At 44.9% G+C, this 13,847-nt stretch overlaps 1 protein-coding gene across 4 annotated transcripts in view; it reads right to left on the reverse strand.

The window, feature by feature from the left end:
* The window catches only part of LOC138597198 (leucine-rich repeat and fibronectin type III domain-containing protein 1-like protein), a 211,170-nt gene that overhangs the window by 53,089 nt on the left and 144,234 nt on the right, over nucleotides 1-13,847 (reverse strand). For 3 of the 4 annotated variants that reach the window (XM_069668765.1, XM_069668764.1, XM_069668767.1), the window contains exons 3-5: nucleotides 6,812-7,079; nucleotides 3,903-4,103; nucleotides 1,009-1,175 (exon numbers count right to left, since the gene is read on the reverse strand). In XM_069668765.1, coding sequence (XP_069524866.1) covers nucleotides 1,009-1,175; nucleotides 3,903-4,103; nucleotides 6,812-7,066 — 623 coding nt within the window. In that variant the 5' untranslated portion in view covers nucleotides 7,067-7,079. The remainder of the gene's footprint in view (nucleotides 1-1,008; nucleotides 1,176-3,902; nucleotides 4,104-6,811; nucleotides 7,080-13,847) is intronic. The other variant, XM_069668766.1, reaches the window with a different exon arrangement.

Here is a 13,847-nt window from a genome sequence, read left to right on the forward strand (position 1 = left end):
GGGCTGCAGCATTTAACATTTTCGACGTGCTCTAAGGCAAGATGCCCCAGAACCCCCCCTGCTCCAGTGCAGACCTGGTCTGACTGGGCATCTCCCAGCGGCGACAGTGTGAACAAACCGCTGCTGAACAGGAGTTTGCCTGCAAAGTGAACTGAGCCTCAAGAGCTCAGCCTCCATTAAAGTGAGGTCTCACATGGAGGGATTTTACTTCATCCAGCCTAAAGCTTTAGTTTTGTGTCTATTAGGTTCTAATTGGTTTGCAAGTAAAGAAACCGAAGCTCATCAAAGGCGCTGGAAGATGTGAACAAACATCATTTCACAGCTTGTTTTAGCTCGTTTTGATTCTGGTGCTTCAGTACGAATAGAATCCCTTTAAAGACAGGTTCGCCGTGAAGACAGACGTGCCAACGCTCGTTTGACTCTGTGCGATGCAGCTTTTTACGTAATCCAGGACTAATTATCTTTATTTATTACGTAACTTTAGACGTGATTCTTTACATCTCTCGAGCACTTGTAGTTGTGATGTCTAAAGCAGATAACCTGAGTATCATATATTCAGGTTTTTCAAAATAAAGTACGCTTGTTATGATTGGATAAACATGATGACGGTGCACAACAACCAGCACATCAACACCTGCGTTCCTGCACCAGCTGGTCTCCAAGTTTGTCTGTCCTTGTGTTTGATACTGGACAGGTAGCAAAGAGTGGGGGGAGTATGAGAGCGTGTCTGATGGGAAAACGGCCTGTGGTGTTTGGTGAGTGTGGCTGAGGCTGCATCATCAGCTTTGAGTTATAAGGAGGCAGAAACATCCATCATGCTCGAAACACTGCTGCAGATGCATGTTGCACGACGACCCTTTGCAGCACTGACTGTTCAGAGGCAGAGATCGAATGTCTCTGAACAAGGCTATGAAATGTGGCAGGAAGATGCTAAATAAAACACTTTGCATTTGAGAGATAATGCGCTCTTGCTAAACCCAGAGAGAGTCTGCTCATCACGATCCTGACCTGGCCAGTTTGTGCAGGTTGGAGAAGATTCCCTCGGGGACGCTCTCTATGAGGTTATGATCCAGGCTGAGGGTGTTGACGCTGACCAGCAGGGCGATGGTCTCCCAGGGGATGTCCACCAGGTTGTTGTAGCTCAAGTCTAAGTCCTCCAGGGTCTCCAGGAAGTCCTGCAGGGGAGGGAGGAAGAGGAAGAGGCTTTGAGAATATCAAAGATTGAAACTTTTACTTTGTGGAAAGGACAGAAAAAAGAGACAAGGACAAGAGGGAGGGGGAGTGGGGGAGAAAAATAGGTACAAAGTAATTAATAAAAAGAGAATTTCAGGGTTGGATGGATGAGAAGAAGGTAATATAGGAAAGGAGAGAGAGACAAAGAAAGATGAGTGTGAGGAAAACAGAAAGAAACAAATGCAGATCAATTACCCTGGCCACACTCAAAGAATATTGTGTTCTCTAATTGCCTCCAAACAATTCTCATAATCAGCACAGTTTGGAAATGCCACGAGTCAGCACAAATTACAATGAGCATAAACAAAGAGAGGCAGATACACAGAGAGAGAGGGAGAGAGAGAGAGAGAGAGAGAGAGAGAGAGAGAGAGAGGGGAAGGGAGGGCCGACGGAGAGCAATAACAGCCTGTTGATCAGCCCAAGTGTTGTTGTTGTCGTGGCTGTAATTGCTCTCATAATTCACACAATCAGGACACTGTGTGGATGTCACAATGCCTCACTTCTCATTACGGTAATCTGTGCGTTATTGCCTCTGAACAAAGGGAAGCAGAGAAAGAAAAGAGACGGCAGGAGGAGTTCAAAGAGCTCCGTAAGCAGAAAATCAGGCGGACACGGACGGAAATTCATCTCTGTCGTCTTTTCTGTCCAAGCTGCTGAAAATGACTCATGTTTACGTCGGGGTCAGGGCGGATGGACGGACGTCTGGCTTTGACACTGGAGCCTGGACTTCTCAACAGTCCTCATGTCTCTTGACAAAATAGATTGTGTGTCAGTCTTTATGATTGACTCACACCGTGTGACAGATTCCTGCCACCCCCCCTTTGCAGTTATATTCCTGATCTCGAGAGAAACTGAAAGTGTTCCAGACATTATAGGCAACAAAATCTGTGCAATTCTTGGCGGAACAATGGGAGGCAGGAGGGAGAGATGGAGGGATACAGGCAGGAAGCAGAAAGAGAAATGGACAAGGAAAGAGAGGGACAGAGAGAGAGAGAGAGAGAGAGAGAGAGAGAGAGAGAGAGGGAGAGAGAGAGAGAGAGATCCTGACATCGTGAGAGATGCAAAGCGACGTTCAGTCTGAGGTGCAGGAGGTCGGCTCTATTAGCCGGTTCAGAGTTCACGTCTCTCTGCTCTCGCTTCCTGACAGTCCTGCAGAGGTCTGAGAGCCGGTCCTGAGGGGACACTTTGGGACTTTACCGCTGAACTTTTAATGAGCAGGAGAGGACAGATTAGCTTAATGAAAAAGTGTTTATTTTAGGGGCCGGGTTATTAAAAAGGAGCCCAGCTGAGCAGCAGAGGGAGGCATGACCGGCCGGTTCTGTTGGACAAAACTTGACCCTCGTCAGCAGGACCGGTCTGAAGAGCTTTGAATGACTTTGCAGAAACTTTTCCAAAGATAAGAATCTCGGGGAATGACTGTTTCTGAATCCTCGCGTGATGAATCAGAAGGTTCGTTGGCAGCACTCCTCTGAACTGGATTTAAACTGGTCTGACTTCTTTTGTAGCGTGATCGTTCCCAGTGGAGCTCAAATACACACACTCATAAACAGAATATAAATTAAACTAGTTTTATGGTGCATATTGGCCAAACTAAATTTGTCGCACCATAAATATGAGTTTCAAACTGAATGTACAGTAAAAGGCCTGAGGGTGGATGGGTCATTTTGTTTATCGAACTAACTAGATTCTAATTTCTTCCTTTTGGATTAAACTTGGATGTTAAATGAAGAGAGATGACCACGTCTGTTCCAACACACTGAAGTTCTCTTCCTCAGTAAGGGACCGCACATGAATTAGACACAGACATAACCTTTTTAACGCATGCTTATTAGCAGGTATTTAAACACTAAACCATTGTTTGTATCTTTTTTGTGCCTGAACATATTGAACTGTGACCTCTTGGCAACATTAAACACGTGTTAATTGTTGCAAGTGTTATTGCTGTGTTGACCGCCGAGCCCTGCACGTGTCAATCTTCTGCTCGAGGGGGGAACCTGGTTTTTGAAGTGTAGGGCCACTGACACAGCTGCCTTACTTCATTTGATATGTTTGCAGGTATTTAACCTATTTTGTAAATGATGCAAAATTTCCATCCATCCATTTTCTCTACTTATCCGGGGTCAGGTCGCGGTGGCAGCAGGCTAAGCAAGAATCCCGAGGCGTTCCCAGGCCAGGCGGGATATATAATCCCTCCAGCGAGCTCTGGGTCTATGACGGGGTCTCCTCCCAGTTGAACGTGCCCAGAAAACCTCCACAGGGAGGCACCTAGCAGGCATCCTAATCAGATGCCTGAACCACCTCAACTGGCTCCTTTCGATGCGAAGGAGAAGCGGCTCTACTCTGAGCTCCCTCCGGATGTCCGAGCTCCTGACCCTCGCTCTAAGGCTGAGCCCGGACACCCTACAACCACTAGTAAGGACATTAGTTAATATTAGCTTCACTTCGATATTGACATTTTGTTAAATATTAGTAACTGTAGTGTAGTGGTCGAGTAAGTTGTAGCTGTAATAGCAAGAGATGTGCAGTCATATCAGAGTGGTGCTGGTTTAAGCAGCTGTAGTTGAGAGAAGAAACCTGAACAGTTGGGCTCCAGATGTTTTAACCTGTTTGTTTGGGTGTCTTGACATCAGATGTGATTGATGGAAAGGTTTCAGGTGTGGTGATCGTACCTGGAAGGCTCCCTCTGATATGCTGTGCAGCTGGTTGTTGGCCAGGATGAGGTGCCGCAGGTTCACCAGGCCCTGGAAGTGGGAGTCGTCCAGCGTGGTGAGGCGGTTGGCGTCCAGGTGGAGAGCGTGGAGGTCCTGGAGGTCAGCGAAGGTGTACGGTCTGATCTGACTGATGGTGTTTCTGCTCAGCGTCAGGTGGATCTGGACAGACACAGAAACATACAAAGCTTTCTCCATGTGTATCTCCAAGTCTGACAAAGTTCCTGATTTAATTCCATGTGAGCAATAATTCATTATGGTTTTTCTTGTTTTAATCAATGTGCCATATTTAAGAGTGACACTCTGTCTGTCCTGTTCAGGGAGGTCAAAGGTCAGGGTGAGGAATGTGCAGCCACCCTGGGGATGATATAGAGTTAATGTTTCACTTAAGAACGGTTCAGCAGGTTGGACACTCAGGGATCCACCCTGCAGTCGGGTTACAGGATGGCCTTTAAGCACCATTCCTCCCTTCATTAATAATAGTATTATTAATTTACAGTGTACAGCGGGTCAGTCGAGTCTTCATTAATATAAAATAGTGCCATTAGAAAATAAACTACCTAAGTTAGGAGTTTGTATGCTGCTGAGTCTTTCCATACATGTGAAGGTAAAGAAATATATTCTATAAGCAGCCGGTAAAAGGCCACTCACTCACGCATTGGTAAAAGCACCTAGATGACATCTGTGGCACGCTCACCGCTAAATGATTGGAACTCCATTTCCCACGTTGCCTTGTGTGTGAGCAAACATCATCTGTGCTGTTGTGTTCACACTGCAGAGGAATCACTGAGGAAGTCTCACGCTGAGACGAGCGGCTCTATTTGGCTTTAAGTCTCATGATGTTGGTGTTTGTCTCTTTATGCAGCGAGCGGTGAAGCTTACAGTCACATTAATTGCTATAGATTTCACTGCAGTCAATATGTTGTGTTGGAAGGAGCAGATGTTCCTAATTTTCTCAGGATTCAGTGAAATAAACACGAAAACTCTCCTCAATGTTTTGGCTTCAATGTTTTCAATGACAGTTCATGTGTTCATGTTCATGTAAACATGTGGTGTTCCATATGTGTTCCATAAGTTATTGGAGCAATATGTTAGACTATACATCATTACATGTACATATATTTCCACATGCATGTAAGTTTACTGATATTAGATAATATAAAAACTTTTTAGAACATAAAAGGCAGAAAACCATCCATCAATCCATCATCTATACCGCTCATCCTGTTCAGGGGCTGGAGCCTATCCCAGCTGTCATTGGGTGAGAGGCGGGGCTACACCTGGACTGGTCGCCTGTCAATCACAGGGCTGACACATAGACGTAGACAACCTTTCACGCTCACACTCACACCTACGGGCAATTTAGAGTCACCACTGAACCTAACGAGCATGTCTTTGGACTGTGGGAGGAAGCCGGAGCACCCGGAGGGAAGCCACACATGCACGGGGAGAACATGCAGACTCCACACAGAAATGCCCACCACGTCTGAACCGGGATTCAAACCAGGAACCTTCTAACCTTTTAGCGACAGCAGAGCTAACCACTGCACCACTGTGCAGCCCAGAAAACAACAAAAAACAATGCTTGGTGAAATTTAGGTTTGGTTATTGTGTATCCAGCAGAGTGTGCTGCAACTCGTCCTCTCAGCACAGTCCGCTGCACGTGGCATCACAGCCGAGCGAATCTTTATAAAGTTATTATTTAAGAAGGATTGACATTCAGGACCTTGCGTGTCATATCTGTGCAAAATCTGTATACATCAGCCGCTAGACCAGTAATCAGTTTATAATCTGTTATGAGTCTAAAGAATCGATTGGGCTCAACTTGGTGGAGAAACTTACTTGTAATAAAATGAATCGGTGCCGAGCAGCTGAGGCGATCACTCCTAACAAGACCTCACAGAGGGCCAGAGGCCTGTCAGGACACGTTGCCTTCACTGGCTTCCTGTGCGTTTCAGGATTGATTTTGTTGACTGTTTTTAAGGTTTTAAATGAAATGCCACTTTATTATCTTGTTGATCTCCTGCAGTATCATAATCCAGTTAGAGCACAAGTCCCAAGATCTAGACTCCAAAATAGTCGGTCCAGTTGTGCCTTTGCGACGGCTGCTCCTAAATTATGGAACAGCCTCCCTATCCATATCGAAGCTGCATGGTCGCTTGACATTTTCAAGCTGCTAAAGACCCATCTCTTCTCGACGGGCTTCAGTTCCAGTTGAGCTGCACTCTAAATATTTTATCTTAAATTGTTCGGCAATTATTTAATATTGATTCTGTTTATGGTTTTATCTCTGCTCTTATCTGTTTTATCTTCTATTTCATTTACTATGTGTGTATTATTGTGCATGTGGATGCTCTTGGTTGAACAGCACTTCGGTCAACATTGTTTTTTAATGTGCTTCATGAATAAACTTGATTTGACTAGTTCTGTTCCCTTGCAGCCACATGTTTGTGTTTGTTGCTGCTGCAGGACCTGCAGCGTCAGGTAAACTCTCACTGAAACATCTCGTCTCTCTGAGGCCAGCTTGTTCAGGGCCGGGATTTATCATGACTGACTGTCTTTCCGTTGTTATGACTGGTTCTGTGAGCTGCACAAAGTGTAAGTCACGATGATGACAGTGAGTCATAGATGCTAAAGCCTGAGCTCTGTAGAGAGCAGAGTTAAGTACCCATAATCATAGTTAAGAACATCATCATTTAGCTTTGATGTATCTTATGTATGTGGTATTTTGTTCGTAATGGAATCACTTTAATGAGATTATATGAGTTTGTTTTCACGACAGCGGCTCCCTGAAAACCACAAAAACATCTGTATCAAAAGCTTGTGCTTGTATGAATCAAAGTAAGCATGCATGTAAAGCAGAGGCTGACCAGGCTGGACATGTTGGCGAAGTCACGGTGCCTCAGAGTTGTGATGAAGTTGTCCATCAGCCTGAGCTCGGCCGTCTGCCTGTCGATGTTGGGCGGGACGAAGAGGAGGCCCGTCTTGGCACACAGCACCGTGTAGGACGGCAGCAGGTTCTGGCAGGTGCACCGCTTCGGGCACAGCATGGAGGAGGAGCCGGAGGGGAGGGAGGCCAGGAGGACGAGGAGGAGAGGGCAGAGCAGCGAGGAGGCGACATCCATGGCTTCTCTCCTGCTGCAGCACAGAAACAGAGACGACAGAAGAAGTCAGTTTACGTAGGTTGTTGCTGCAGAAAAAACTCTTTAGCTGCACTAAACCATGGTCCTGTTTTACATGGAGAAGTGCGTAAGTGACAAGTAAGTTCAAACTGCTCCATTAGATCGCATCAACTGTCAAATCAAAGCATGTCCATTAAAAGTTCTTGTTGTTTCCACTGACAGGCTCAGATTATTCTAAGTGTGTGACAACATGACAGAAAGGATCCCTACAGAGATAGACCTTTGTGTTACAGAGGAAGATGATTGTTTTAACCACACACAGACGTTACATCGCTCTCTGCACACACACCAGACTCAATAAAAAAAAGTTTGTTGCTGGTCTACTGCTTCCTCTGTAGATAAATGTGATTGTGTTACTTTGGTGTTTCAAGTTTAACAGTTTTTTCAGAAACTATAACACAAAAAACAAACTAATCAAGGCACAGGTAGAAACACAACTACCCTGCTCTGCAACATAAATACAAGTTTTTTTCAATGGAGTCTAGTGTGTTTGCAGAGAGCGATGTAAGGTCTATCTCTGTAGGGATCCTTTCTGTCATGTTGTCACACACTTAGAAGAACAATCTGAGCCTGTCAGTGGAAACAACAAGAACTTTGAGTGGACTTAAGGATGCAGTTGCAGCCGTTACAAACCGTTTTGAGGCAGAAAGTTACTGGAACAATTCAAAAACGGTTTCAATCTCATATTATCTACACACACAATCCCGTTGTCTGCTGTTCCTACTTAGTTTTGAATCTCAAAATGCTTCGGCTAAATCATAGCTTCTTGATTTGATGCACAGATAGTCGTCTCTGCCTCTCTCACACTGCTGTGTGACTGTATAAATACAGATTATTCCTCACGGTGACACAGCATGTGAGATAACAGCTGCAGATAATGTGAAAATACTGTGAATCAGGACATTTTCTCAGCATATAACAATGCAGAAATCCATAAAACTGTATTGGACTGCATAATAGAGGCTTCATGAAAGAGGGGAGGACGTAAGCAGGAGGGGAGGCGAGCAGGGGGTGACAGCAGCGGAGAGAGGGAGAGCAGAGGGGGTTAATTAACGTGTGTTCTTTTCTGCTGACTAAGTCGTCCTGGGGAAGTAAAAGTAAACAGTAGTTATATCATCAATTACGCTCGCTGCACCCCCATGATTACAAACTGAGAACATTAGAGAACACAAATTATCCTCTATGTGGGTTGTCTGTCTCACTTCATAAATTTCGTAGATGTTTCTGTGCATAAATATGAGATAAACCTGCGTCTGCAGCCAAGGCAATAAAGGAAAACATTAACGTTGGTATTGATTTCTCTCCTTTTGGTTTGTGCGTTCAGCTCAGTGCACGAGGAGGAGAAGAAAACGCACACAAGCAGGGGTGACACATGCAAAGAGGGCGGCACAGAAACACACACTTAGTCACACATGGGTACGCACATCCAAACATGCACACTCTCTGAAAAAAAGTAGCTCTGAGATAGATGGTGAGTGACTAGAGGAAGGTCGATTGCAAATAACAGCGGAAAAAACAGTCACGCTCTTTTATTCACGGTGCTGAAATATTCAAACTGTGCCTCAACTGCAGCGCGGAAGCACAACAGGAAGCCTGCACATGTCCTCATAACGGGGCCGAGCGCAGCACACAGGCTAAATGTGAGGAAGTAATGGGAGAGATGTAACGGAATGAGAGAAATTCAGTGGAAATGATGGGGAGGAGGAGCCCAGCTGAGACTGCACTCAGATGTGAGTGGGCGTGCACATGAGGGGGATGTGGGCACAGAGGGGCAACTGGAGTCCACACGTGTGACACTTGTATGAGAAGATTTTAAACCTCTCAGAAGTTCAGTCAACTCAAAGTGAATAAAACGATAGGATAATAATATATATAACAACTGTTCAGTACGTGTGTTTGACCTTTGTCTGAGAGCTCATCTCTGCAGCTTTGTCTTTGAGGAGTAAAAGAACTCAAAGGTCAGAAAATGCACAGAAACGTAGAAACTAGTTCTTTATGTCATATTATGTTCACCTGTCTGTTCAAGCAGCCGATCCAGGTAGTAACAGTTCAGTACACAGGATTGTTCAATTCAATTATGGCTTTCTATGGTCTATCGTTTCTGTGTCGCAGACTGCTGCTGTGAATAAACATATATACATATCAATCCACAGGAAGGAATCAATACCGTACGCCCCTTTCACACATGCTCTGCACTTCTGAAAATGTTTGCATGTGCGAACACAAATGGCCAAATTTTTCACCCGACTTTATGCAGACTTTTTCCTGCCAGCATCCGAGTAAGATGTCTGCAAGAAGTCCAGGTGAGCCGATGTCAGGAACATTCACCGCGAGCGAGAGGTCGGGGTGATGACGTCTATGTCATGTGACCGGTGTGAAACCAGAGAGAAGGATCGTGTATGAGACGACATAACGACATAACATAACTGCAGCCCGGCCTTTCTGACAGTGACAGACGGATCAACAGCTGTCTCATATGAACCAGTCCTCCCTTGCTTGAAGGTGCATTGTTTCATCCATAAATTATGTCTTTGATAAATGACTGCTGTTTGTTATTCAGTAGTAGCTGTATGAGGCACTGGTTGAGCTAAAGTGCATATAAGTTATAAGAGCATCTTATCCTTCGCAGGAGGGTTTGGGTGCACGTTGCTGCAGCGTCTCTGAGGATCTCTGCTGCTCTGAGAACAGATCTGATTTGTGTCGTCAGGCCGGCTCAGCGTGAGAGAAATGCAAAGCAACTCTTTTTCAGACTACATGCACTTCTCCTTTCTCTGTCGCCCTCTCCTCCGTCTTTTCATCACTCTCTTCTCCACCAACAGCCTCATTTAATTTGCACTGCTCCTTTTCTTCATCTCTCCTCTCATCTTCCTCCCCCATCTTCCCCGTCTGTCTATCAGTCTGTCTCCTCTCAAAACCAGCTGTTGCTCTCTCTTCTGATGCACAAAACATCTCTCCATCCTCTCCTCTTTCCATCCATCCTCTGATCATTTTGTCCTCTGTCTGAACCCTTTTCCATCACTCTGTTTCTCTTTCTGCATTTCTGTCCTAATAAGATCCTTTCTTCCTCTGTCTCTTCAAATAACCTCCATCTTTTTCTTCTGTCTGCATTCACCCCACACATTCTTCTCCATGACATCTGATATTCTCTTCAGTGTCCTGCTCGTTCTGTTGGCCTCGTATTTAAATGAGGTTTGAAATGTTTAATAATACATGTATGTATGCACATATATAACCACACATGATCGAAGGACATCCATGAGGGACACGTCCTGGTTTCAGATATGAGATGATAATGAAATGTGATTGAGAGTTGACACGTTCATTTACATGCAGATTGAGTTGTATGACTTGTCGGCCTGTAGAGTGGAATAACATGGAGGTAGAAACATGCAGAAACACTAATGAGCGCATCGGCATCTTCATTCTTTGTTTGCATCTTCATCCATCTTTTTACTACGAACACAGCCACACAGGCATTAATGACAGCACAAATAAACACAGTCCAATACATTTCAGTTACCCATCCGTCCATTACTTTGACTCAGAAATCGTTTGCAGGGTGGCTGGAGCCTGTCCCAGCCCAGATTCTGCAAGAAGCGTGCACGCCCAGGCGAAGGCCGTCACAGTTTTTGCTTCTCCAATAAAAGTCTGAACAGCATTTAAAGCTCCTGTGAGGAACTTTAGGTTTGTGTTGATTTTGGCGCCCCCTGTGGACAAAGCCGTACCTCTTATCTCTTGTCCTGTACATGCTTAAGTGGTGCTTTAACAAACAATCTCACCCGGCCTTCTTTAAGAGTCATATGTAAAGTGTAAACATCATCGCTTCATGTGACACCAACCCCCCCCCCCCCCCCCGCCAGCAGTTTCAGGCATTAAAAATAACTTTATAGAATAATCAATCTTGTCGCTGATGGTCTGGTTTGCGTTCGTAGGTCATATAGAGTCATCAGAATTAATTTCAGTCTGTTTCATAACCAGCGAAAAACTCCTTTCAAGAGTTAAAGAACGCTTCCTGGAAGTTCAAGTCACCTGAGCCAAAAACGTAGACAAACCAGACTCGTGCCAACTCCTGCGTGTACATGTCGATTTCTCCTCTGCAGTCAGTGCATTTGTTTCTGTCCCCTCTCAAAGCCATGTTTGATATTTTCGGCAGCCGAGCAGTTGTCATTAAAACAACAGCCTGTTATCTCGGAGCTGATGAGCAGACACAGCAGTTAGCTAGCTGACAAAGGTCAGAGGACAAAACGCGTTGTCATTTTTCCATCAGTGAGACACGAAGGTGGAATAAGAAAACAAACAAATATGACGATGTGATTGTTTCATTTCAAAGAGGCTATTTAAACATTTTTGGAGTATATAAAGCAAATTCCTAACCTTTCCAAACATTCAAGACTCAGTCGACAGCACTACAGCCACGCTCAGCTCTTGAGCTAAGTGCTAGCTATAGCAGGCTAACTTGCTCGTAATGACAATGCTTATCAGGGGATGTTGACCACGTTAGCCATCTTAGCTTAACATGTTTTAATGCTAACGTTTGGTAACTTTAAAATGATTAGCGAGTCAGAAACAGAAGTGAAGTAGAAAAGAAAAGGAGCAGCAGCCGCTCCTTACAGAGATGCAGACATGCATGGATGCACAAGATGTTGCTGTTGTCAGCACTTACAGAAATGTCAGCTCTTAGATTTACACATTTCTGCAACCAACATGAAAAATGTTACGTGCCCCGAGCAACCAGTGCAGCAAAAGAGTCCTAATGCAACAACTGTAAAAGGAGAAGACTTCAACATTCATCTGGAGCCGACAGCGGAAAGGTCAACCAACGAGAGGATGTTTACTGCGTACAGACACAACACGACTCATTAACTCTGTCTGTCCCTCACATACACATTTAATCAGTCATACAGAAAAAAACCCCCCAACATTCAGACTCATAAGCACAAACACAATAACACTGTTTAATTATGTCAGCTGACATTTGTGCTTATAGTCTGAGATAAATGGCAACGGCAAGGATTCAGCAGGAGGAAGGAAGCTAGCAGCGAGATGGACAAGAGGGAGGAGAGAGGGAGAGAGGAAGGAAATGTAAAGGAGCAAACAGGCTAAAAAAGAGAAATCAAGGAAAACATTTTTTTTTTTGCAGAGGATGATAGGATGATGTGGATGGGAGGAGGAGGCTGATGAAAAGAAGAAGAGGAGGCTGAACAGGGCTGGGAGGATGAGAAGGGGATTATGAGAGAGGAGGGCGGAGGTATATATTGACGGTTTATGTTACAGAAGTTGCACCCTCCATCCTGTTGGTGGGGATGTTGTGCTACATTTTCACTAACGTAGAAACACACGCACATGCCACATGCATTTTCAGTCACACACACACACACACACACACACATGTACACACAAAGACACACTCAAGGCTGAGGGAGAAGGAAGGCCACGGTGTTACAGCGAGCTGCACACAACTGGAACAGAAATAGAGACTGAAAGCAGAGAGAGGAGTATGAAGGCTGAAGGAGACAAAGCAGCAAAAACACTTCATATTTCACTCTAAATATTCTCATTTCTCCTCGTCCTAATAAGCTCCTCTGCTGTCCTTCATCAAGCACACAATCCTGCTACATTTTTCACATGCTGCTGTGGCTGCACATGTCGTAGTATGTGTTCAAAGTGTTAGCGAGGTTGCATAATGTAGTGTGTTCCCCTACGACCTGTTTCATTTGCTATTCCCAAAAAATCTGCTGTTAGCAACTTAAGAGTGATTCAGGCTTTTGTATGTTTAGAGGGAAATGTTAGCTTGAAGCATTCGACGAGACATGTTTACTGTGTAACACGTAGCGACAACTGCAGGCTTTCCTTACGCATGAAATTAACTTGCTTTTAACTACACGTTCGCGTGCGCATGCACATGGCGGCTACCACGCGTCCCCTGGAGCGTCGGCTGTGCCATCCTCAAAAAATACGCAAGATGCAGTCTGCACATGAGCAGTAGGGGCAGTGTAGAGGCAGAGGGGGTGTGACAGTTCTGAAGACAAGCTGATAGATCAAGTCCTCAATCATCGACATCTGTACGATGTGTCGTTGCCACTGCACAGAGACAAACATGCCCGTCAAACAGCTGCAGACAGATAAGTTCTGTTTTAGAAGTCGACGCGGAAACCTGCAAAACTAAATGGAAACAAGTTACGTTACGTCCGTGCACGGAGGAACATGTTGGAGAAACGGGGACGGTGCAGACGGTGTGCTCTGTCCACCGAACACTCAGAAGCTGTTTCTGCCGTGATCTCAGAATGTCTGTTGTTTACATCCTGCACATACGGTAGTTACATACGGCCTGAGCTCTCTGGTGCGCCCTCTAGAGGTAACCTCCAGTAACACACGCATAGTGCAGAGACAGGTGTGTGAACAATTACGTTTATGACACAGCCGGTTGTGTACGTGAACGCAAAGTTAAGAGCGAGTTTATCTTGGTGTAAAAGGTTAACATGGTTAACATGTTTGGAATTGTTCCAGTAGATTGCTCCAGCAGGCAGCAGCTAAATGGGATTGTTATTCTAAGTGTCTGAGAACATTACAGAAAGGATCCCTACAGAGATAGACCTTTGTGTTAAAGAGGAAGATGGTGCCTCTCTTCAAAGCCACCAGACTCCACTGACAGACACTGTACTGAGAGCAAAAATGTGCCAATAAACACGATCCAGACAGAAATGGTGTCGTCCTTAGAAACATC

Source organism: Semicossyphus pulcher, unplaced genomic scaffold (genome assembly GCF_022749685.1).
Source record: "Semicossyphus pulcher isolate SPU_LCO1_2020_fin unplaced genomic scaffold, fSemPul1.0.p SCAF_19, whole genome shotgun sequence".
Taxonomy (NCBI): domain Eukaryota; kingdom Metazoa; phylum Chordata; class Actinopteri; order Labriformes; family Labridae; genus Semicossyphus; species Semicossyphus pulcher.